At 44.5% G+C, this 24871-nt stretch overlaps 1 protein-coding gene across 24 annotated transcripts in view; it reads right to left on the bottom strand.

The window, feature by feature from the left end:
• The window catches only part of trpn1 (transient receptor potential cation channel, subfamily N, member 1), a 269947-nt gene that overhangs the window by 82154 nt on the left and 162922 nt on the right, over positions 1 to 24871 (bottom strand). For 22 of the 24 annotated variants that reach the window (XM_069922285.1, XM_069922291.1, XM_069922289.1 and 19 more), the window contains 6 exons: positions 16500 to 16598; positions 10917 to 11045; positions 10049 to 10177; positions 8161 to 8277; positions 6731 to 6829; positions 2702 to 2902 (listed from right to left, as the gene is read on the bottom strand). In XM_069922285.1, the coding sequence (XP_069778386.1) occupies positions 2702 to 2902; positions 6731 to 6829; positions 8161 to 8277; positions 10049 to 10177; positions 10917 to 11045; positions 16500 to 16598 (774 nt within the window). Of the gene's footprint in view, positions 1 to 2701; positions 2903 to 6730; positions 6830 to 8160; positions 8278 to 10048; positions 10178 to 10916; positions 11046 to 16499; positions 16599 to 24113; positions 24309 to 24446; positions 24517 to 24871 lie in introns of those variants that run through there. The other 2 variants (XM_069922300.1, XM_069922299.1) reach the window with 2 other exon arrangements.

Genomic DNA, 24871 nt, shown 5'->3' with positions numbered 1-24871 from the left:
TGATTTTGGTCATCCTAAGGTTTGGGCAATGCGACTTGCCATTTTATTCTTCTTTTACAGCCTCATAATGGATTCTTTGACTTTAATTGGCACGGCTCTGGTCCTTGTGTTGAAAAATGGCAACTACAGATTCCAAAATTGACCAAAAGCTTAGAAGCAAGCTCTCTTATACCTGCACCCATGAAGCAATTAAACATACCCGAGCACTCACAAACACATGCAAAGCCAAACATCCCAAACGTGGTGGATGAAATGGGGAAACTATGTATAAAAAGTGCTGTACATGGTCACACTAAAATATATAGAAATGACCTTTGATAAAATCTGGAATGTGTATTTTAATCACATATGAACTGTTTGGTTACAAATTTAAAACTGTGGAGCACAGGGGCAAATAAAGGGGTAAAAAACGTGTCTTTGTCCCAAACATTATGGAGGGCACTGAAAAATGTTGAAATGGTTGGTGCAGAAACAAGTCCAACCAGGTAAAATGGGCTAGAATATTTAACTCTTCACCTAGCAGTTCCCTTTAGAACATTAAGCTGGCTGTAGTAAATTAGTCACTTTTCTCTGATTTTCATGTTTGAGCAATGCAACCGTGATCTCAACACTGAGTGTTTTGGCAGAATATAAACATCCTCAGCTAGAAGGCAAAATGCATTTCTTAATGCCATGGAATACTGATATTTGTAGGCACAAAGTTATCCATTGGATGGATATGTTGACCCTAATTTGAAATGTTGTACTATTACTTTGCCGAGGCAGAAGTGGCAGATGAAATACAACGTAGAGAAGTGTATGGTCATGCACTTTGGAGGAAGGAATAAAGAAATAGGGGGAGGGAATTCAGAAAGTAGAGGTCCAAATGGACTTGGAAGTCCTAGTTCAGAATTCCACAATGGTTAACTTGCAGGTAGAGTCAGCAGAAAGGAAGACAAATGCAATGTTAAGATTCATTTTGAGAGGTCTAGGATATAAAAGCAAAAATTTTATGCTGAGGCTTTATAAAGAATAGGTCAGACCATGTTTGGAGGATTGTGAGCTTTTTGGGGCCCTATATATTAAGAAGCATGTGCTGGCTTTGGAGAGGGTCCAGGGGAGGTTTATGAGAAAGATTATGGAGGTGAGAGGGCTAGCATGTGAGGAGCATTTGATGGCTTTGGGCCTATACTTGCTGGAGTTTAGTGGATGAGGGGGAAACATACCAAATATTGCAAGGACTGGAGGGAGTGGAAGTGGAGTTTCCATGACTGGAAACATCAGGAGTTTACAGAGGTAGGGTATATCATTGAAAACTTCTGCAGATGGGTAGTGGAAAGTGTGTTGACTGGTGGCACCTTCGCTCTGTCCACAGCAATGACGGGGATCTCCCAGTGGCCAACAACTTTAATTCTTCGTCCCACTCTCATGCTGCGAAGAGGAGAAGAACCTGGAAAGGAGACAAGTTTCTTCTGGAAGACACTCCTGTTGGGGTGCCCAACAAGCAACAACCATCTCTCTGTAACCTTCCACAACTTTCCTGCCTGGTAATTCGAAGTAAAGCACTAAAGTTTGCTTGAATGCAATGACTGTTTGATTCTGTGTACAGGATTGAAGATTACTGGAAACTGTAGACTTGAAAACGTGGACAGTGGAAGATTGGTCAGTAAAAAGGGCTTTCTTGAAAACATTACATGCACTTAGATTAGGTTGTGGGGGGAGGGATTATGTAAATAACAGTGGGGGTACCAATACCTCTGAGTGGAAAGTGCTGCAAAAGGTAGTGGACACAGTTCAGGAAATTATAGGCAAAAGTCTCCCCACTATTGAGAACATCTACATGGAATGCTGCTGTCAGAGAACAGCAGCAATCATCAAGGATTCACACCACCCACGATATGCTCTGTTCTCGATGCTACCATCAAGAAAAAGGTACAGGTACCACAAGTCCCATACCTTGTTCAGGAACAGTTGCTATCCTTCAGACATCAGACTCCTGAACAACAGAGACACATTTAACGATTCTTACTTTGCTCATTATTTATTTTGTTTTTGCATAGTCAGTTTGTTTATATTTCTTTCTTTCTGAGTTAAGTTCATCATTACTGGCAAATAGAAATTCTGTCTGGCTTGCAGGAGAAGAATGACAGCGTTCTATGTGATGTGATGTGTGGATGTACTCTGACAAAAATTTGATCTTTGGGAAAACCCATGACCAGAGGTCACAGCCTCAGAATAAAAGGAACAGAGATGAGGAGAAATTTCTTCAGCCAGAGCATGGTGAATCTATGGAATTCATTGCCACAGACATCTGTGGAGACCAAGTCATTGTGTACATTTAAAGCAGAGGTTGATCAGTTCTTGATTAGTAAGAGTGTGAAAGATTATGAGGAGAAAGCAGGAGGATGGGGTTGAAAGGTTACATACATCAACCATAATTTGAATGGCAGAGCAGACTCAATAGGCTGAAAGGCCTAATTCTGCTCACATGTTTCATGGTCTTAATTTCAAGTCTTGAGATAAAGTGAATGGACCCTCTGTAATTTTTGTCTTCCACCTCATTGTAGGCTAACTCTCTGGTTTGTTCCTTATCTGAGGACACCTCTGCTCAGTCAAACTATGTCCTTGACGGGCCATTCTCAGTCTTGGTGATGCAAAGTGCGACCTGGTGGCCTTCTGCAATCTAGTGCATCATTGTACGTGACTGCAGTGAGCAACTTACCAGAGAGAGTGCATCAAACATTGAGGCATGGGTCTCTACCAGAAGCTTTACCACCCTGTTGTAACCGTTTTGTGCTCCCAGATGAAGTGGTGTCAAGCCAAGCTTGGTTTTGGCATTGACAAAGGCCTTGTGCCAGAGCAGGATATCCGAGATCTGATCATGGCCATTCTCTGCGGCTAAGTGAAGCCCGGCTTTACCATGCTGTGGAATAAAGCAAAAAAGATTATTTTTCATGCGAGCTAGTCGGAGTTTCTATTTATCGGTAGTGCAAACTATACTGAAGAAAAAGTTATGTATACAAAGGAGAGAAATGCAAACAAACTGACTGTGCAATACAATAAAAATATTCAATGTTCCAAGTAAGAGTCCTTAAATGAGTTACACATAAAATCTGCAGATGATGTGATTGTAGCTTACAGAAAAATGCTGGAGAAACTCAAAGTGAAGATACATTATCAATATTTTGGGCCTGAGAAGCATGAGCAAAAGCAGACAGGAGCCTTAATGAAATGGTTTTGGGGGGAGGGGGGTGAGGAAAGCAGGGGGAGGAGCACAGTCCCACAGGCAAGAGGTTATAGGTGGATATGTGTAGGAGGGCATGAGAGAAAAGTTGAGGTGATGGAGGGAGGAGATGGCTCTATGAATGAACAGGGCATGGAGAGGAAAGGGGGGTGGAGAGCTGAAGGAAAGCAGACAGATGGATCGGGAAGAGAGGCAGGCAGAAGTCAATGTCAATTTATCTTGATTGTCCAGATGGAATATTAGGTGTTACTCCTCAAATTTACAGCTAACCTTGGTTTGGTAGTACAGAAGGCCATGGACAGACATGTCAGCATGAGAGTGGGACGAGGAATTAAAGTTGTTGGCCACTGGAAGATCCCCGTCATTGCTGTGGACAGAGCGAAGGTGCACAGTGAAATTATGTCCAATCTGCGACCTGTTTCTCCGATGTGGAAAAGGCTGCAACAGGAGAACTGGATGCAGTAGATGACTACACAGGTTCACTTGGTGAAGCTTCAATGCTTGGAGTTCTGATTGGTGGTGAAGAGATGTGGGCAGAAGTGCAGTACGTCATGCAGTTTTATGGGGGAAATCTGTGGGAAGGGATAAGTGGACAAGAGAGTCACAGAAGGTGTAGTCTCTGTGGAAGGTGGAGAGGATAAGATGTGTCTGCTGGTGGGATCATGTTGAAGATGACGGAAATTGAAGAGGAGGATGTGTTGGATATGGAGGCTCATGGGGTGGTAGGTGAGGACAGAAGGAATCCTGTCCTTGTTGCATCTCGGGGCAGAGGGGACCAGGACAGATGTAAAGGAAATTATGTGGGTAAGGACTGAGTTTATAGTGGTAGAGGGGAAGCCCCATTTTTTGAAGGAGGAGGACATCTCACATGATCTCAAATGAAAGACCTCATCCTGGGAGCAGATGTGATGGAGATGGAGGAATTGAGAGAAAGGAATAGAATCCTTTCAGGGGACAGGGTGTGAAGAGGTGTGCTTGAGGTAATTTTGGGTGTTGGTGGGTTGATAGAAAATGTCTGTAAAAAATTTGTCTCCTGAGATGGAGACAGAAAAATTGAAAATGAGAGTGTTGTCAGAGATGGACCAAGTGAATCTGATGTCGAGGTGAAAGTTAGCAGCAAAGTGGATAAAGTTGATGAGCTCATCATGGGTGCATGAGACAGTGCCAATATCATTTTCAATGTAGTGGAGGAAGAGCTGAGGATTCTTGCCTGTGTAGGCTTGTCACATAGCCAACCAAAAGCCAGGCAAAGTTGGGACCCATGCAGGTCCCCATGGCTACTACCCCTTTGACTTGGAGAAAGTGGGATGAGTCAAAGTAGAAGTTACTGAGAGTGAGACAAGTTCTCCTTGGTAGATGAAGGTGGTGGTTGAGAAGCACTGGTTGGATCTGATGTTGAGAAAGAAACTAAGGGTTTTGAGACCTTTATAAGAATCTAAATTTGCTAGCCCTCTCCCCCTCCAATCCCCCAATGATCACTGGATTGTATACACATCTGGTTTTCCCTCCTAAAGTTCACAATCAGCTCTTGTTTTTGATGACTTTGAGTGTGAGGTTGTTGTTAGTACACCATTCAGCCAAGTTTTCAATCTCTCTTCTATACTATATGCTGACTCATTGCCCATTTTTATACAACCCACTACCGTGGAATTGTCAACAAGTTAGTAGATTTTGTTGTTGTCATACCAAACCATGCACTCATAGGTATAAAACAGGTAGCGCAGTGGGCTAAGAATGCAGCTCTGTGGAGATTGTGGAGCTGTTCTTGCCAATCAGCACTGATTTGGGTCTGGAAGTGAGGAAATCCAAGATCCAATTACACAGTGTGGTATTGAGGCCCACACAGTTCTTGAAATTTGCTGATCAGTTTTGAGGGGATGATGGTGTTGAATGCTGAATTGTTATCAATAAAGAGCATCCTGATGTATGCATCTTTACTGGACAGGTGTTCCAGGGATTTGTGTCGAGCTAGTGAGATGGATTTTGCCATAGACTTGTTATTGCAGTAGGTAAATTGAAGTGATCCATGTTGCTGCTCAGACTGGAGCTGATATGTTTCAACACTAGCCTCTCAAAACACTTCATCACTCTGGATGTGAGTGCCACTGGTTGATAGTCATTCAGGTAGAGTAGAGCAATCTCCATTTATCACAGAGTCATCATAGAAAGATACAGCATGAAAATAGGCCTTTAGACCCAGTCATTCTCTACTGAATATGAGCATTTGCACTAATCCAACGTTAATCCCATTTTAAAATTCTCATTCATTCCCTCCAGATTTTACCACTCTATGCAGTGGGGGCAATTTACAGTGGCCAGGAAATATGCCAACCTGAACCTTTTCTGGGATGCGGAGGAAACTGGAGCACCTGAAGGAACCCTGCATGGTAACAGGGAGGATGTGCAAACTCCATACTAACAGTGCTGGAGGTCAGGATTGAACTCAAGTTGCTGGATCTGTAAGACAACGGCTCTGCCGTCTGCACAACCAGGCCACCACTTAACTATTTAACAGCTATTTAATCAACTGCTCTGCAAATGGTCGGATGCTTGAGAATGGTGGGTGCATAGTTCAGGTGATAGGATAAATATTTTTGAATTTATAGCATTACTATGTTGCATCAGGGATGAACATAAAAATGCAGATGACGGAAATAACAGAACACAGAAGAGGATGGTATAGCTACAGACCCTTAGACCCATGTGACTGTGCCGAGCATAAGTGAAAAATTAGATTATGGCCCTGTTGTTTTCCCTTGATACATATTCCCTGTATATTCACACATCTATCATCTATCTAGAAGCCTCTTAATTTTATTTGCTTCCACCACTATCCCTGGCAGCCCTGTCCAGGCATTTTACCATTCTCCATGTAAAATATAAGATGCCCCACACATCTATACCTTCTAATCGGGGAAGATCCTGGTAAACTTCTTTGGTACCTTTGCCAAAGCCAATTCACCCTTCCAGTACAGCTGCAACATAATACCTTACATTTATTCCCAATGTCCTGCCCAATAAAGCCAAGCCTACCATAAACCTTCTTTAACACCTTATCCACACACGTGGCCACTTTCAAGAATCTATATATGAACCTGAACCTCCAGATCCCTCTACGCATCAATGCTTTTAAGAGTCTTGACATGAACTATACATATATCCCTCACATTTGAAATATTGAAATAAAAACAGAAAATGCTTAAAATGCAGTAGTTCAGGCAACACTGTGTAAAAAAGAAATAGCATTAACATGTTAATATGTGAGTCTTCAGTGCCTTTCGCTTTTTATCTTTATATTCATCACAAAATGTATGTTACAATATTGGCCAGAGCCACTAAGCATTCAGCTCATTTGGATCCATTTGTTTGCATTAAGTGTTAAGTACATAACACCAACAGTTTGAATAATAAATTTAGCAATGTCCCTTCAATAACCAACAGATTTTCAAAATCTGAAGTAATGATTAAATACTTCATTAAATGCTTTAAAATGTACATCATGTTTACCTCGTCAAATACATCCACTCTTGCATGGTTTAGCAGCAGGATCTTCACCACCTCAGTGTGTCCTTTCTCTGCAGCCAGAAGCAATGGTGAACACCCGTTCTGTTTTACAATGGGAATTGCAGTTTTTAAAATGGATTTCATTCCTTAGACATTTGCACAAGCAATTAATAGTGCCAACACCTAAGTCTGTTACAGTATATGCAAGGCTGAAGCTTGGAAGAAGGACAAGTAGAAAAATATTACATTTTGCTAACTGGAAACAAATATGCCTCCCACCACTCGCTCAAGATTCAAGGGTCAATGCTCAACAGTTGATGCATTGATCAATATCATTTCAGGTACTAAAATGGAAACCCAGTTTCACAGTGGTATCTGTAAAGCAATGCCACTTTCAACAAAACTTGCAAATTCTGAAACAGGGATACCTCTTTATTTAAAGCAAAATTGAAAAGTAAATAATGTAAATATACCAGATGTAGATGTAAGTCTAATGTAGTTCCAATACTGGTATCATTCCCTGATTATCACACTAGCAAGGAAGAATAAACCTCACATAAAGCACCCTTCATCACCTCTGGGAATTGAATGGATTCAACGGCAGAACAGGATCTGTTTTGGGGTTCAACTCTTCATCCCCAATAACTACAGAATCCTTTCAACTTATATCTACCTCCACCTTACAAGTATTCAAAGACTCTGTTTCCAACATTTTTAAGTGAGTGAGTTCCAAAGACTCCTGAATAAAATGGTGGGGGGGATGGGCAGGGGGAGGAGTGCAGTCCCACAGGGAAGAGGTAATAGGTGGATGAACAAGGAAGGGCACAACAACAAACAGAAGGAGGGGGATGGCTCTGTGAATGAAGCGGGAAGGGGGTGGAGAGCTGGAGAAAAGGAGACAGTGGGCCTGTGCTCCTCCCCTTGCCCCTCGGCCTCACCATTTTGTTCAGGTGCCTGCCTACACTTAACTCATATCTTTATAACCAAAATGTTGGTTATGTTTCTTTATCTTTGCTATATAAAGTATGCTCTTTGACCTGCTGAGTTTCTCCACCATTGTTTGTTTTTACTTCAATCACAATGTCTGCAGACTTTCGTGTTTTACTTCACAGAACTCCAGGCCTGGTCCCAAAATAACTGAGAACAATCTCCCTAATTTTTCTATTCAACATTCTGTTAGTTTTCTCAGATACTTGCTAAAGCTGCATTGTAGCCTTTTGCCAACCCATACATGCAGTTCCCTCACACTTTCAAGCCTTGCAACCTCTCACCATTTGGATAATAGGCCTCATTTTAATTTGTTCAACCAAAATGGACAATTTATAATTTTTTCACATTATACGCTATTTGCTTAATCTTTACCAACTCACTTAATCCATTGGCAGGCCTTTGTGTAAATGCAGCTGAAAATTTAGAAAATATTGTCAAAGTACCTTCGACTGCTTATTGATGACCTGTTGCATTCTATTTGAGACAATGTATTTCAAAATTTCAAGAAGAACGTCAGAATTCCCCACATGTGCACAGTAATGCAATGGCGTTTCGTGCATCTACAAAAGAAAAGTTACTTTTTATTAAGCTTCCAAAGGCAAATGTTATTGCTTGAACACTCAAGTAGCTTTGCAGTCTAATTATCTCCCTTTGATGTTAGGTATTAATTCCATTCTACCAGACCATTGACCACTTCTCTTTGATATCTTTGTCTTCCTCACTTTATGGAATGATGGTGCAGTGGACAACAAAGTGCAGTTCTAGTGACTAAGGTTTGACCCTGTGATGATATGGAATCAGAGGGTGATAGTGGCGCAGAGTCACCACCCTGAAACAGGCCTTTTGAGTCTGCACTGTCCATCAACCATCCATTTTACACTAATCCTACATTAACATCAATGTTTTATTCACTCCATGTTATTTTCAACCTCGATATACTGCCATCAGAGAGCAGCAGCAATCATCAAGGAACAACACCGCCCTGCTCTGTTCCATCAGGAAAGAGGTATTGGTGCCACAGCTCTCTCTCGAAGGATTATACTGCCCAGTCTGACTGTCAATGGCTACGTATGAGCTTTAAACAGCCTGTAAAAGGGGCCAACAGTATTTTATTTAAAATCATGGGATCTGGGCCCAAGATGGTGGTGCTTTTGTACAGCAGTGGCCACGAGAGGGTTGCAGACTCCGGGGGAGCAGCAGACCGGTGTCGGGAACCAGGAACAGGGAGGATAAGCAGAGGAGAAGACACTAAGGATGGTGACCACGGTGGCAGACCAGCAAGGGGCTCTGCGGCTTTAGGGGACACACTGGTGTGGAACAGTTGGTGACCTGCAGGCAAGGAACTTGTGGGCTCCCAGGCAACCTGAGGTCAAAGAACTCAGATCAGGTTGCAGACTCCTGGAGACTGGCTCATGAGAATTGGGATTTGAAAGGGTACTGAGGGCAAGAAGGCCTCCCTAAGGGCGCTGGGGATTAAAGGCTTCCTGATCGTGTCAGAGGCTTGAATCTGGAGCTTGGGTTACTGACGAATCAAACAGGAATCTGTGCAGCTGCAGAGGCTGCGGGTGCACTGGAGGCAAATCCACGGACACTCAGTGACTCTGAAGGGACTCTCTTTCTCTTAGTGTTAGGGGTGCCGGGCAATGCTCAATTTTGCCTTATGGCAGAGAAGAGTTGAAGTGTATGTTACATTTTTAGTGTATTATTATATGACAAGAAAAGGAACCTTGAAATGTTAGATTTTGGATCACCAGCAAGCTGCAGGAATTGCTTTTAGAAGGAACTGAATATCAAGGATTAGAAAAATGGATGAGAAAATGTATGAATAAGAAACAAATTAAAGAAAAATGGTGATTTTAATTCGGGCATTGTAAAAAAAAAAATCTGAACACAGCATTTGACCTATTCAGGTCTTTTCATTACAGGATACTTCCTGATAAAACCTCTCTAGAAGTTCCATTCTGCATTCCAGTTTTTGTTCAACAGTGTATTTTTTATTCTATGTAACACAGGCATCTTCACTTAAAAATCAAAGAACAATAAGAATGAAATCCATATTTGATACTTGACCCTTTCACGCGGTTTGTTTTGTAATTCATGCTACTTAATGTTTGGTTTTATTTTTATCCAATATGTATTCCAACTCTGACGACAATCAAAAACGTAACGCTTGATGCTCTTCATGTTTGTTTCCCAAGTTCATGCCTTCTCCATTAACATCCATCTCCAACAAAAATATCCCTCAAGGCAAAGTGCCTGTGACAATACTGCTGACCTTAAGCTACTTATTTGACTCCTTGTGCCTCAGGTAATTTTTCAGAGTTGATTTACCAGCTTTGTTATTGCGGTGATATCAGCGTCATACTCCATGAGAATTTTAATGATCTTAGTGTCCTCTTGCTGGAAGTGAATCATGTCCTTCTTTATCTCTGCTGCCAAGTGCAGGCATGTTTCTCCTTCCTGGACAAAAAAACACAAAGGAACTGTAAGAGTTCAAAGTGGAGGCAGGGACACCATCCACAGCAAGTCAGCTTGTAAAATCGCATGTTCAAAATTTTAAAACAACAATACTGTTCTCTTTAATTTCCTTCTCATTTTCACAGTGATTCAGTAGCACCTATTTTGCCCTTTGGAAGGACAATGTGTCAAAAAGCTGGACGTACTGCTACTTCCCTGGAGTGCAGAAAAATGAAGGAAGATGTGGATGGGGTGGGGGTTGGAAATAATGAGTGGCATAGATAGAGTAAATACAAGAAGGGTTTTTCCACTAAGGTTGGGTGAGACAAGAGCTAGAGGACATGGGTTAAGCACAAAAAGGGAAATATTTAAAGGGAACATTAGCGGGAACTTCATGCAGAGAGTGGTGAGAGTGTGGAATGAACTGCTAGCTGAAGTGGTGAGCGTGGGATCAATTTTGACATTTAAATAGATTTGGATATGTACGTGGAATGTACGGAGTGTTATGGTTTGCATGCAGGTCAATGGAGCTGGGTAGAATAATAGTTTGGAATAGACTTGATGAACCAAAGGACCTGTTTCGGTGCTGTACTGTTCTATGGTTCTTACCCCACCTGTCCTGTTCTAAATTATTATGACAATGGTGTTTTTTTGGTGATTAGTGAGAAGAAGGGTGATAGGTGAAGCTTCTAATTCTTTCAGTTCCTTCAATTGCTTGAAATATTTTTCTGTTTTTGTTTACCTGATTTTCCTGGTTGACACACGCAATAGCTTCGATGTGGCTCCTTTCATTGGTCAGGTAGTTCAGGATTTCTTCCACAACAGTGACGTGACAGTGTTGGACTGCAATGTGAAGTGGATTCTCTCCAGCCTAAAAAGGAAGCAGACATCACACAATCTAGTTTTTCTTAGTGGCCCTGCACGATACAGTCAGTTTCTGATGATCCAAAAACCATTTTAACAAAATGCTCAGTTATCTGAAAAATTTTTTGTCGGCGACATGATGTCACAAGTTGAATTTTTTTTTACCTGCCATGCTCATGTGGGTCACTGACACACTGTTAGTGCCATTTGGAATCCAATGGAGGTCTTGTGAACTCAAGTGGGACTCTGACACGCTGTTAGCACTATTTTGAATCCAACAGAGCTCTTGTGTATTCAAGGTATTCAAACTTTATTTCAAGCTTGAAAAATCTTCCCTTGTTCTTTGTTGTTGTTTCCTGCTGAGGCTACTGGGCTGGATTCAGAGCAGGGACCTCAGGCTCCTGGGCAGGTTCGGCGATGACGGTGGGAGGGATGTTGGGGATTAGTGATAGCTGATACAAGTATTCTGCTAATGTTACTGGGCTGGATTCAGAGCGGGGACCTCAGGCTCCTGGGCAGGTTCGGCGATGACGGTGGGAGGGATGTCGGGGATTAGTGACGGCTGATACAAGATTTCTGCTGATGCTACTGGGCTGGATTCAGAGCGGGGACCTCAGGCTCCTGGGCAGGTTCGGCGATGACGGTGGGAGGGATGTCGGGGATTAGTGACGGCTGATACAAGATTTCTGCTGATGCTACTGGGCTGGATTCAGAGCGGGGACCTCAGGCTCCTGGGCAGGTTCGGCGATGACGGTGGGAGGGATGTCGGGGATTAGTGACGGCTGATACAAGATTTCTGCTGATGCTACTGGGCTGGATTCAGAGCGGGGACCTCAGGCTCCTGGGCAGGTTTGGCGATGACGGTGGGAGGGATGTCGGGGATTAGTGACGGCTGATACAAGATTTCTGCTGATGCTACTGGGCTGGATTCAGAGCGGGGACCTCAGGCTCCTGGGCAGGTTCGGCGATGACGGTGGGAGGGATGTCGGGGATTAGTGACGGCTGATACAAGATTTCTGTTGATGCTACTGGGCTGGATTCAGAGCGGGGACCTCAGGCTCCTGGGCAGGTTCGGCGATGACGGTGGGAGGGATGTCGGGGATTAGTGACGGCTGATACAAGATTTCTGTTGATGCTACTGGGCTGGATTCAGAGCGGGGACCTCAGGCTCCTGGGCAGGTTCGGCGATGACGGTGGGAGGGATGTCGGGGATTAGTGACGGCTGATACAAGATTTCTGCTGATGCTACTGGGCTGGATTCAGAGCGGGGACCTCAGGCTCCTGGGCAGGTTCGGCGATGACGGTGGGAGGGATGTCGGGGATTAGTGACGGCTGATACAAGATTTCTGCTGATGCTACTGGGCTGGATTCAGAGCGGGGACCTCAGGCTCCTGGGCAGGTTCGGCGATGACGGTGGGAGGGATGTCGGGGATTAGTGACGGCTGATACAAGATTTCTGCTGATGCTACTGGGCTGGATTCAGAGCGGGGACCTCAGGCTCCTGGGCAGGTTCGGCGATGACGGTGGGAGGGATGTCGGGGATTAGTGACGGCTGATACAAGATTTCTGCTGATGCTACTGGGCTGGATTCAGAGCGGGGACCTCAGGCTCCTGGGCAGGTTCGGCGATGACGGTGGGAGGGATGTCGGGGATTAGTGACGGCTGATACAAGATTTCTGCTGATGCTACTGGGCTGGATTCAGAGCGGGGACCTCAGGCTCCTGGGCAGGTTCGGCGATGACGGTGGGAGGGATGTCGGGGATTAGTGACGGCTGATACAAGATTTCTGTTGATGCTACTGGGCTGGATTCAGAGCGGGGACCTCAGGCTCCTGGGCAGGTTCGGCGATGACGGTGGGAGGGATGTCGGGGATTAGTGACGGCTGATACAAGATTTCTGCTGATGCTACTGGGCTGGATTCAGAGCGGGGACCTCAGGCTCCTGGGCAGGTTTGGCGATGACGGTGGGAGGGATGTCGGGGATTAGTGACGGCTGATACAAGATTTCTGCTGATGCTACTGGGCTGGATTCAGAGCGGGGACCTCAGGCTCCTGGGCAGGTTCGGCGATGACGGTGGGAGGGATGTCGGGGATTAGTGACGGCTGATACAAGATTTCTGCTGATGCTACTGGGCTGGATTCAGAGCGGGGACCTCAGGCTCCTGGGCAGGTTCGGCGATGACGGTGGGAGGGATGTCGGGGATTAGTGACGGCTGATACAAGATTTCTGCTGATGCTACTGGGCTGGATTCAGAGCGGGGACCTCAGGCTCCTGGGCAGGTTCGGCGATGACGGTGGGAGGGATGTCGGGGATTAGTGACGGCTGATACAAGATTTCTGCTGATGCTACTGGGCTGGATTCAGAGCGGGGACCTCAGGCTCCTGGGCAGGTTCGGCGATGACGGTGGGAGGGATGTCGGGGATTAGTGACGGCTGATACAAGATTTCTGTTGATGTTACTGGGCTGCTTAAAGCCATCTCTGAGTTAGCTGAAAAATGCAGTTAACTGATACATGTCCAGTTCTGAGCATTTTGGATAGCTGGACTCGTACTGTACCAGCATTTCCTATGACATTACTAGTTCACAAGATCAAAAGATACAGGAGCAGAATTAGGCCCTTCAGCCCATTGAGTCTACTTCTCCTTTTAAGACCTATCCTATGCACAGCTGATTTATCTGTACTCTTCCGATACTGACCTCTTGCATAACCCGAAAATTTCCATTAACAAACTATTGGTCTCAGTTATGGTTCAAAGCTCTGGAATTCATTCTTCAAAATTCTAAATTTGTCTCCATCCCCCACGTCTTCTTTGTGTTAGCTTTTCTTAAAACCTACTTCTTTCATAAAGCATCTCACCACCTGTTGAAATATCTCTTTATGATTCAGTCATATTTAGTTTAATAACTGTTCCTGTGAAAAGTCTTGGGGCATTTTTATTACACGACCATAGACTATAAGACATTGTACCAGAATAAAGCCATTCTCCTGCCTTCTCTGAAACTTTTTATTCCCTTTCTGATCAAAAACCTACATACCTCCATCCTAAACATACCCAATGACTTGACCTCCACAGCTGTCCATGATTCATGATATTCCTCTTCATCTCTGTTCTAAAGGGTCATTTTGTATTCTGAGGCTGTGTCCTCTGGTCCCAGACTCCCCACCATAGGAAACATCTTCTGGTTATTTATATTTTTATATTTAGACACACAGCACAATAACAAGCCCTTCCAGCCCATAAGCCAGTGGTGCCCAATTAAACCAAATTAATCTACAACCCCCATATGTTTTGTACGGTGGGAGGAAACTGGAGCCCCCAGGGAAAACCCATGCAGACATGGGGAGAGCATACAAACTTCTTACATATAGTGCTGGATTCGAAACTGGGTCATTGGTGCTGTAACAGTGTTGCACTAAATGCTATGGTAACAATGAAGCCCTTAATGTTGCCCTCTCCAATGCCAACACATCCTTCCTTAGATATGGAACCTACAACTGCTCAAAATACTCCAGCTGTGGTATGACTAAAGCCTTATAAAGCCTCAATATTACATTCATGCTTTTATATCCTGTCCCTGTCAAAATGAATGCTGGCATTGCATTTGCCTTCCTTACCATTGATTCTACATCCAAGTTAACCTTCAAGGAAACCTGCACAAGGACTCCCAAGTCCCTCTGCACCTCTGATTTCTGAACTCATTGTCTTTATTCCTTTCACCAAAGTGCATGATCATACACTTCTCTACACTGTATTCCATGTTCCATTTCATTGCCCAGTCTCCAACCTAGCCTGTCTATCCTGCAGACTCAGTGCTCCCTTAACATCTTCCTTATCTGCATTGGAGAGACTGGGCGCAGATTGGGATATCACTTCGCTGAGTACGTTTGCTTTGTCCTTACCAGCGACAGATACCTCCCAGAAGCCAATTATTTCAGTTCTGTGTCACACTCCCACACTCACACGTCTGTCCATGGGTTCATGTCCTATCCCACCAAGACCCCCCGCAAATTGGAGGAACAGCTCCTGATTTTCTGTCTGGGCACTCTCCAGCCAGATTGCATTTACATCGACTTTTCCAATTTCTGCTAACCTGCTCTCCTCTTCTCCCCTTCCCTCTATTCTCCTAGCCATTCCTCCTCCCCTTGATTTCTGCTGTACCATCCCTCTCTTCTCCACCTATCACCTCCTACCCACAGTTCTCCCCCTTCTCTTTTGTTCAGACGCCTGCTGACATTTTTCCATACCTTGATGAAGGGCCCAAGCCTGAAACATTGGTTATGTGTTTTAACCTTTGCTATATAAAGGACACTGACCTGCTGAGTTTCTCCAACATTATGTTTTTACTTCAACCACGGTGTCTATAGATTTTCATGTTTAATTCTTCAACACTACTTGCCCCTCTTATGTTTGTATCATCCACAAACCTGGCCAATTCTATCATCCAAATCATTTGCATACAATGTGAAAAGAAGAGTTCCAGTACTTGCCAATCTTCTATCCATGCTAATATCTATCTCATCTTGCTTAGCAGCCTCATGTGGAGCAGCGCCTTGTCAATGGCCTTCTGAAAATCCAAGTAAACAATAACCACTGACTCTCCTTTGTTTGACCTTCCTGTTATTTCCTCAAAGAATTCCAACAGGATTGTCAGGCCTATTTTACTGTATGCTTCCAAGTACCCTGAGATCTGATCCTTGTACTACTTAAATGACTTATGTGAATGATTTAATGTGGATGTAGGTGGCACGATGAATGACTTCACAGATGACACTACCATTGGTGGAGTCGTTGACCATGTGGAGGGTAGTCTTCGGCTACTGGATAATAGTGAAATGAAGATCAAGTGGGCTTAAAAATGATCGATGGGGGTTGATCCTGATAATTGAGAGTTCTAATGAGACCAGGGATGTACTTTGAATGGTAAGCTCCTACGGAATATTGAAGAATAAAGAGACCTTGGTGTGTGAATCCAATTATTCTTGAAGGTGGCAGCACTGGTAAATATGTAAATAAGAAGGCATATTGTATTCTGTTCTTGATGAATCAGATATTGAAAACAAGAGTTTATGATCCAACTTTATACAACAAATCTGGTCACCACACCATTGAAAAGATATAATAGCATAGTTGAGGGTACAGGTTGTTTTAATTATGGGGTGTCACCGGAGACTTAAGTCAGGATTATATTGAATTTCAGCCATGATTGCATTGGAAGGCAAAACGGGATTGAAGAATCAACAGCAAAATATGAACTCAGCAGATCAAGCAGTATCTGTGGATGGAAAGGAAGTGTTGACATTTTGGGTTGACATTCTACATGAGGAGTGGAAATGGAGAAGAAAGAAATATAAAAGGAAGGTGAGTCAAGGGTCAAGGGTGAGTAGGTGGATCAAAAGGCTTATTCATACTTTTATCTATATGCTTCTATACGATAGAGTTGCAGTTTTGGGCCCTCTTACCTTTGACTGCCACGTTAGATCACCTCCCTCCTCCATTAATGCTTGGATCATTTTCAGGTTCCCATGCCGAGCTGCTATATGCATTGCTGTCTCACCATTCTATGGACATAAACAAATTACATTAATCATGCTACAACTAGAAAGAATACACAACAATAGATGAAAAGCATTCTTAAATTGTTCAGAATAACTAGTGCATGAACAAAATAAACTACATTTTCTAAAGAAATTTCAACTGGACTAATTTACATTGGTTTTACAGTGAAGTATTTCAAATATTAAAATAAAATTTTAATTAGACAGACAGCACGGTAAAAGGCCCTTTCAGCTCACAAGCCCATGCTGTCCAATTACACTGTGGAGATGCCACTGTGAAGCTGATATGACATTGGTACTGTATTTCTGTGTATGGCTGGCCCGCCTCCTCCCTGTAACTCCTCCTGCTGGAATTCCCCAATAAAGGCAATTACCCTTGAGTCCCTCCCTCAGTACAAATCCTGGAATTGGGCCAGCAACATGAGCATGTGTCCAGTCTTATGATAATAAAAGCCTGTCATCTAGTAACGTTATCGATAGTGTATCAATTTTATCACCATTATGTTTTTACCACAATAGACAAATTGCTGTGGCCAGACAAGCTAGATATTAATCCGCAATCGCCCAAAGCCCCAGACCAATTCAAGCTCTGACTACTCTGTTTTAACAACTTTCTGCACCCCTTCGATCAAGTCGTGGGTTCCAATGACTACAAGCTGTGGTGATATGTAATTACACCACTAGGTCACCAGGGGTCATCCCGGTGACCTTGTATATAAAGCAGTCCAGAGCTACAGTCTAGCATTCCCGACCACTTGGAGACTCTTCCTGAGGAATGGAATCCGGGGATGACTAGCATGCACGTGCATCCGAGGACAGAGATGGCGAGGGACCACTGTACTGGAATCGTGGTGGAATGCGGGGAAGACCACAGAAGTACGATAGGGCAGGTAAGAAATGGTCAAGAACCCTCCCTGCCCGTGGGTTCGCCGGTACAGGCGCTGCCGACCCTAAATCCCGGTCCGATCAGAAAGGGAACACTACAAGCGCGGGTGGAAGGATCTCCACAAGTCGTGCTCCCGATTGCCACGTATATGCAGAATTCCCGACGACTCCAGAGCCAGGGAAAGCAGACACCGCTAACGTTACTCCCCCAGCAGCAGTTTCCCCAGTACCACGGAGACCTGACGCTACCGCTGGGATCCCCCCTAAGCCCACTGCAAACGTCCCAAAGCCAAAGACTCAGCCAACAGCCCCAAGGACCCAGGTTACACCTCCAGCAGACACAAGCCCCACAGAGGCTCTACTAGCACCTCCCAGTACCCCAGGGTCTACCCTTCCCACACCTAAGGGACCAGAGTCTGCGGCTTAGCCATGTGCTGCGACCAGACAGGCTGGAGCTCGACCCCAGAAATCCCGGAGCCAGCTTGCACTTTGGCCGCTGGCAGAGATGTTTTCTGAATTACGTGGAGAGTGCTGAGGCATCGGATAAAGAGCTATTAATGCTGCTGTTAGCGCAGCTGGGAGACCATTCTTACTCCCTTATACAGGATGCCAGGTCCTACCAAGAGACAATGAGCATTTTACAGAGGCATTACAGTAAGGGGCAAAGTGAACTCCACTCCCGGAATAGACTCATGACCAGGTCACAACAAGTAGGGGAGTCTGCCAGAGACTTTATACTCTCTCTGAAAGACCTGGCGAGAGGCTGCAACTTTAAAGCAGCATCAGCTCAGGAGTATACGGAGGACCTTATTAGGGACAGAATTGTTGCGGGCATACGGTCCACTGAGACAAGACATCGATTGCTAGAGAAAGGAATGGTGGGGCTAGATGAGGCAGAGACTATTGAGGAAGCTTTAGAAAGCACCAGGAAAGAATTGGAGGAGTACTCACAGGACCCTGGGGCTGGGACAAACGTCACACTGCTGGACCCTCTAGCCCCACGAAAAGAAAAGTATGCTGCTTCACAGGAAATCACAGCAGCAGCAGCACCTTGAGGGTCCCAAGTGCTTTTTCTGTGGACAAAGAAAGCACCTCAGAGCCCTCTGCCCTGCCAGAGAAAATGTCTGTTCCAACTGTGGAAAATGTGGACAATATGCAAAAGCCCCAAGGCCACAGCCAAGGCCCATTCTCATGCTAATGAGAGGCGGGAAAGGTCTTCTTTCTCCACAGACAAACAGAAGAAGCCATCTTGGACAAATGCTACAAAGCAAGAGGACACAGGCTTCAGGAGATGAATATGACATCGAGTACTATCGGATGGAAGGACATGAAGGACACGCCAGACTTGCTTCCCAATGCATGAATCAGGCGAGTCCACACAATTTATTTGATGCCACTGTGTGCATCAAAATTAATGATGTGAGGGTAAATTGCTTAATAGATAGTGGAAGCGCTGAAAGGTTTATTGACCAGGGGTTAGTCAACCACATTGTCCTCCCCACACACCCGAGTGAGCACCAGATCCTGTTAGCTGCCAGCAGCCTTGCGACTGAGGTAAAACAGTTTTGCAGCGTTACTCTAGAAATCCAGGGTACAAAATACGAAGGGTTCAAATTACTAGTACTCCCTCACATCTGTGCCCCGGTACTGTTGGGGTTAGATTTTCAGTGCCAGTTAGAAAACATTACAATAGTGCACAACGGGCCTCACCCCCCACTACGCCTTACGAAGAAACAACACTGCAGCTTGTCTGTCCTGAACACAGAACCCTCCTCCGCTGTTCACACACCTGACCCCAGAATGCACACCAATAGCCACAAAGAGCAGGAGGTACAGAGGCTTCATTAGGACAGAGATCCGCAGGCTATTACAGGAGGGCATCATAGAGCAGAGCACCAACCCTTGGAGAGCCCAGGTGGTTGTAATAAAGTCAGAAGAAAAACTGCGCATGGTAGTGGATTACAGCCAATCAACAAATTTACACAACTAGATGCCTACTCCCTGCCACGCATAGCAGACATGGTCAACAACATTGCACAGTATAAGGTTTTCTCCACCATAGACCTGAAGGCAGCACACCACCAACTGCCCATTAGAAACAGTGATCCCATTTACACGGCATTTGAGGCAGACGGTAGACTGAATCAATTTCTGCGACTCCCCTTCGGTGTCACCAATGGAGTGTCTTTGTTTCAGAGAGAAATTAACCGAATAGTAGATGAGTTCCAACTGAAAGCAGTGTTCCCCTACTTAGACAATGTGACAATTTGTGGCCACACTCAGGAGGATCATGACATGAATTTAAAACGCTTCTTCCAGGCAGGAACCTAACATACAACAGGGACAAATGCGTCTTTAGTGCCAGGAAGTTACCAATCCTGGGCTACATAGTGGAGAACGGGGAAATCGGCTCAGACCCCATCTGTATGCGCCCTCTTCTAGACTTCCCAGTGCCACACACGCTGAAAGAAGCACTAAAAAGGTGTTTGGGACTGTTTGCTTACTATGCCCAATGGGTCCCCAACTATGCCAACAGGGCCCGCCCACTTATAAAAGCCTCAATTTTCCCACTGTGCCCAGCCACCACCAGAGCATTCAGGGACATTAAGGACCATATCGCTAAAGCTACCATGCGGTCCATAGATGAGTTGATCCCGTTTCAAGTAGAAACGGATGCATCCGATGTGGCTCTGGCAGCCACCCTAAACCAAGATGGATGACCGGTGGCCTTTTTCTCGCGAACCCTTCAGGGGTCAGAAGTAAGACACTTAGCAGTAGAGAAGGAGGCCCTAGCCATTGTGGAAGCAGTAAGGCACTGGCAACATTATCTGACATGCAAACACTTCACCCTCGTCACGGACCAATGGTCTGTGGCTTTTATGTTCGATAACCAGAACAGGGGGAGAATTAAGAATGACAAAATTCTGTGCTGGCGGATAGAATTGTCTACATTTAACTACGACATTCTATACCGCCCAGGGAGACTCAATGAGCCCCTGGACGCGCTGTCCAGAAGCATTTGTGCCATCCTTAACCACACATCCCAGTTGCAGAGGTTGCACAATGAGCTGGGCCACCCGGGGGTCGCTAGACTGTTTCACTTCATGAAAACTCAAAACCTCCCATTTTCAGTAGAGGAAGTGAGGTCAGTGAACAAGAGCTCCTCCATCTGTGCGGAATGCAAACCGCAATTTTACCGGCCAGACAAAGCCACCCTGATAAAAGCTACCAAACCTTTTGAGTGCCTCAGCCTCCATTTTAAAGTCCACTCCCGTCCAATAATAGAAATGTCTATTTCCTAAACGTAATAGATGAATATTCCCATTTCCCCTCCGCAATCCCGTGTTCTGATGCATCAGCAGCCACTGTTATAAAATCCTCCAACCCATCTTCAGCATATTTGGGTACCCGAACTACATACACACAGACAGGGCAGCTGCATTCATGAGCGCAAAAGTACAGCAGTACCTGCACGAGAGAGGGATTGCTACCAGCCGCACTACAAGTTACAATCCCAGGGGGAATGGACAAGTCGAAAGGGAAAATGCCACTATCTGGAAAACGGTCCTCTTGATCTAAAAGCAAAAGACCTGCCTGTTACTAGATGGCAAGAAGTGTTGCCAGAAGTCCTACATTCTATACGTTCTTTGTTGTGTACTGCCACTAACATGACCCCACATGACCGTATCTTTTCTTTCACAAGGAAAGCCACGACGGGCACAGTCCTGCTTAAATGGACGATGACACCGGGGCCTGTTCTCCTCCGGAAGCACTGCAGACCCCACAAAGCGGATCAAGTGGAGTTGAGGCATGCCAACCTTCAGTACACCTTGTCACATTCCCAGATGGAAAAGAAGACTCGGTGGCCACCAGGGATCTCGCGCCGGCCGGATGTGTGAACAATGCGGAGGAAACACAGATGTCTACGGATCCACAAGGAGCGCAGCAGCAGTCACTAGAACAGTCGTCCATCGAGTCACCCCAGAGGACTATACCACCCAACCCTGGAAATCAGGACCCTGGGTACGTCCGCCCCACAAAATATCACCACCCTAGACGATGGCAGGACATAATCCCATACAAGAGAATCCCCAACCCACACAGCCACATGGCCATCTAGTACTCCCCACTCCCACACCTCCACCAAGAAAGGCTGAAAGGCAGACCGGACTCCCCACCCCTATACCACTACCGAGGAGGTCCAGAAGGCAACGGAAGCCATGAAAAATTTTAGACTGATGAACTTACAAACAAGGGAAGGAGGACGGGGGGTGGGGGGGAAATAACAATTTTTTAAGGGGGGGGTGAATGTGGTGATATGTAATTACACCACTAGGTCACCAGGGGTCATCCCGGTGACCTTCTATATAACGCAGTCCAGAGCTACAGTCTAGCCTTCCAGGTTCGTCTTCCAGAGAGACAAGACCTCTTAGTGTACATATTAGTTTATTAAAGCTGTCTTATACTCGCACTGGTGGTGTGGTTATTGTCCGTACAGAAGCTACACCTGCTACAATTGTGGGTTGGCTACCCCGTCTATGTGATCATCAGGGCTGCACAATGCACAATGAACAAGCTCCAAAGGCAATACAGGCCAAGGACAAACATGGTCTATGCCAGACACCTCCTGGCCACTCGCAAGCCACAACCCAGTGAGACACTCGAGGAATACTTTCCGTCCCTGTGCGAACTCAGGTGAGCCTGTGGCTGCAGAGATATTACTGCTGAGGTCTACACAGATGAGCTCATTTGGGACACCTGCATAGCAAGAATCGTACCAGACTACATTCACCAGCATCTGCTGGAACTGGACAAACTGAACTTGCAGAGAGCCTTTGAGGTGTCCAAAATGTAGCCCTCCAGAACATGGACTTATTCTCCTCTAACAACGCGGCCGCCTCATGGGGAACGCAAGCACCACCATCTTGGGTCGTGGGGTCCCAAGCCACCTCCATGCAGGGCTGTCCCCAACTTCACTTCCAGCCAAAGAAGCAGTGTGCTCAGGATGTGAGAAGAATGGACACCTCTCCCAACAAGGTATGCTTGCTGTAATCCTCTCATGCTCTCTTGTTTAACTCTATAACTACTCAAGATGATGAGTTTTGCAAAAATTCATTCATGGGCTGGTACAGATTCACCTTCAATCCAAAAAATCGCATAAAATTAAAGAAATTGGAGAAAAAAATCAATGATCAGATTTGAAGCTTTAAATTATTTTCTTAAAGATTCATGCAGTTTTCCTTGACTTGCAGACTGCACCCCCCCCCCAAACTCACATTCCACCTTAAGCAATCCCTATGCCGTAAGTGCTCTGTGATTAGTAAGGGATTGCTTGTGAGTGGAAAGGAAGGTTGAGAACCATTGCTCTAGACCCAATTGTTACTGAAATATTTTGCTTGAGAAAAGTTGTCATTGGCACATTTCCTTTGGAGTTATGTAACTGTGCACATAACGAGTCAATTAAGTACAATTAAAACAGTGGTTTTCAAACTTTTTTCTTTCTACTCACATACCACCTTAAGCAATCCCTTACTACTCACAGAGCACTTATGGCATAGGGATTGCTTAAGGTGGAATGTGAGTTTTGGGTAGCAAGTTGAAAACTACTGCTCTACAGTTATCACCATAAACTGCAGAGAAGTCTTTAATAACCTCCATAAAATTATGATCATGCTTCATTTCACCATACATTTTGCATTTAAATACAACTATTTCAGAGTTGCAGCATCTGCATTTATTTTGAATTTTTATTCACTCATGTAATGCTCAAGACATTGTTGATTTCTCTTTGATCAATAGCTACCTGGTAAGGCAGGATCTACAAATTCACTGATGGTACCATGACAGTGGGTTATATAAAAACCAGCAATGACTCAGCATACAGGAGAGAGATTAAAAACTGGGCTGAATGGTGCACCAACAACAACCTCACACTCAATGCCACCAAAACTAAAGAGCTAATTTCAGGAAGAAAAAGCCGAAAGTGTATGAACCAATGATCATTGTTGGAGGAAGAGGATGAATAAATTTAAGTTCTTGGGAGTCTCTATCTCGGAAGATTTTTCCCGGACTCAACACACAAATGGCATTGTGAAGAACACACATCAGCACCTCTACTTCCTCACGAGTTTGCAGATATTTGGCATGATATTGGAAACCATGGTGGCATAGTTAGCAGAGCAGCGCAATGCATTACACTGCCACCGACTGAGACTGGGGTTCAAAGGCTGCGCTGTTTTTAAGGAGTTTGTATGTTCTTCCCATGTCTGATTAGGGTTTCCTCCAGGTGGTCCAGTTTCATCCCACCGTTCAAAACATTCCAGGGTTGTAATTTAATTAGATGTAATTGGGCGGTGTGATGTTTCTTCTAATGTTATAAAGAAACTTTGGTTCTTTTGTATTAATTATATTTTATTAACAACTCACAACCTCGTGGGACATCCATTTTACATCTAACCCAAGGTGGAACATTCCATCTCTGATGCCCTCTAGTGGTCAGAGGGATCACCAACTTCCAATCACCACATCCGCTTTCCTTAAGATGTTCGATCTAGCAACATTACATGGTAATACAGAATTCATTTCAATTTAAAGTTAAACATAAACATAAACACAAATATCAAAAGTACAAACTTTTTCAAGTGTACGCTTCTTTTCCTTTTAGAAATCCAGCCTGTTCAGTGGTTTGATAATGTGTGTGGATCTTCTCAACAAAGGTGCATATGTCAGCACCGCTGGTCCACTACTCTCTATCACTTATGATGTTTCCTCTGTTGTGCTACAGGCTGGATCTTCTGCATTTGTCTGTCCTTGCACTTTCTTGTCAATAATTCTGAACACAATTTGATCAAAGGTAATTGAATCTTGCAGCAATCCAAAATTGCATGTTCTTACTTTCAATTTCAAGTCTATTAAAAAGTATCAAAGCTCTTTGCCTGCAACTGCAAGCTTAAGGGAAACACGTACCTCTCAAACATTCATTTTTTTTAATGAGCAGTGTCCATCAAGCTTCTTGATAACCTTGTTGAATTTGCGCTGGCCATCTGCCTCGGCAAAAACAAGCATGTTGAAAATCTCTAGTGCTTGAGATCCCACCACAGTAAACAGCAGTGCAATCTTCCATGTATCCGGTTTGTTATCTAGTCCAATAGCTTGCAGGTAACAGCACAAATAATTGTTTGAACAACTGCCACTCATAGTCAGCATTCCCAGTCTAATTCACAGTGTCATGAGGCTTCACACTTTCCAAGTCTCTTGTTGATATTCCATTCCTGGTACCATATTGTAAAAAAAAATTTGGGTTCTTTTGTATCAATTATATTTTGTCCCTTGTGGGACATCTATTTTGCATCTAACAAGAGGTGGAATATTCCATCTCTGATGCCTTCTAG

The sequence above is a fragment of the Narcine bancroftii genome, chromosome 2, assembly GCF_036971445.1.
Source record: "Narcine bancroftii isolate sNarBan1 chromosome 2, sNarBan1.hap1, whole genome shotgun sequence".
NCBI classification, from domain to species: domain Eukaryota; kingdom Metazoa; phylum Chordata; class Chondrichthyes; order Torpediniformes; family Narcinidae; genus Narcine; species Narcine bancroftii.
The sequence above is the reverse complement of the archived record's forward strand: the minus strand, read 5'-3'. Positions and strand labels throughout refer to the sequence as shown.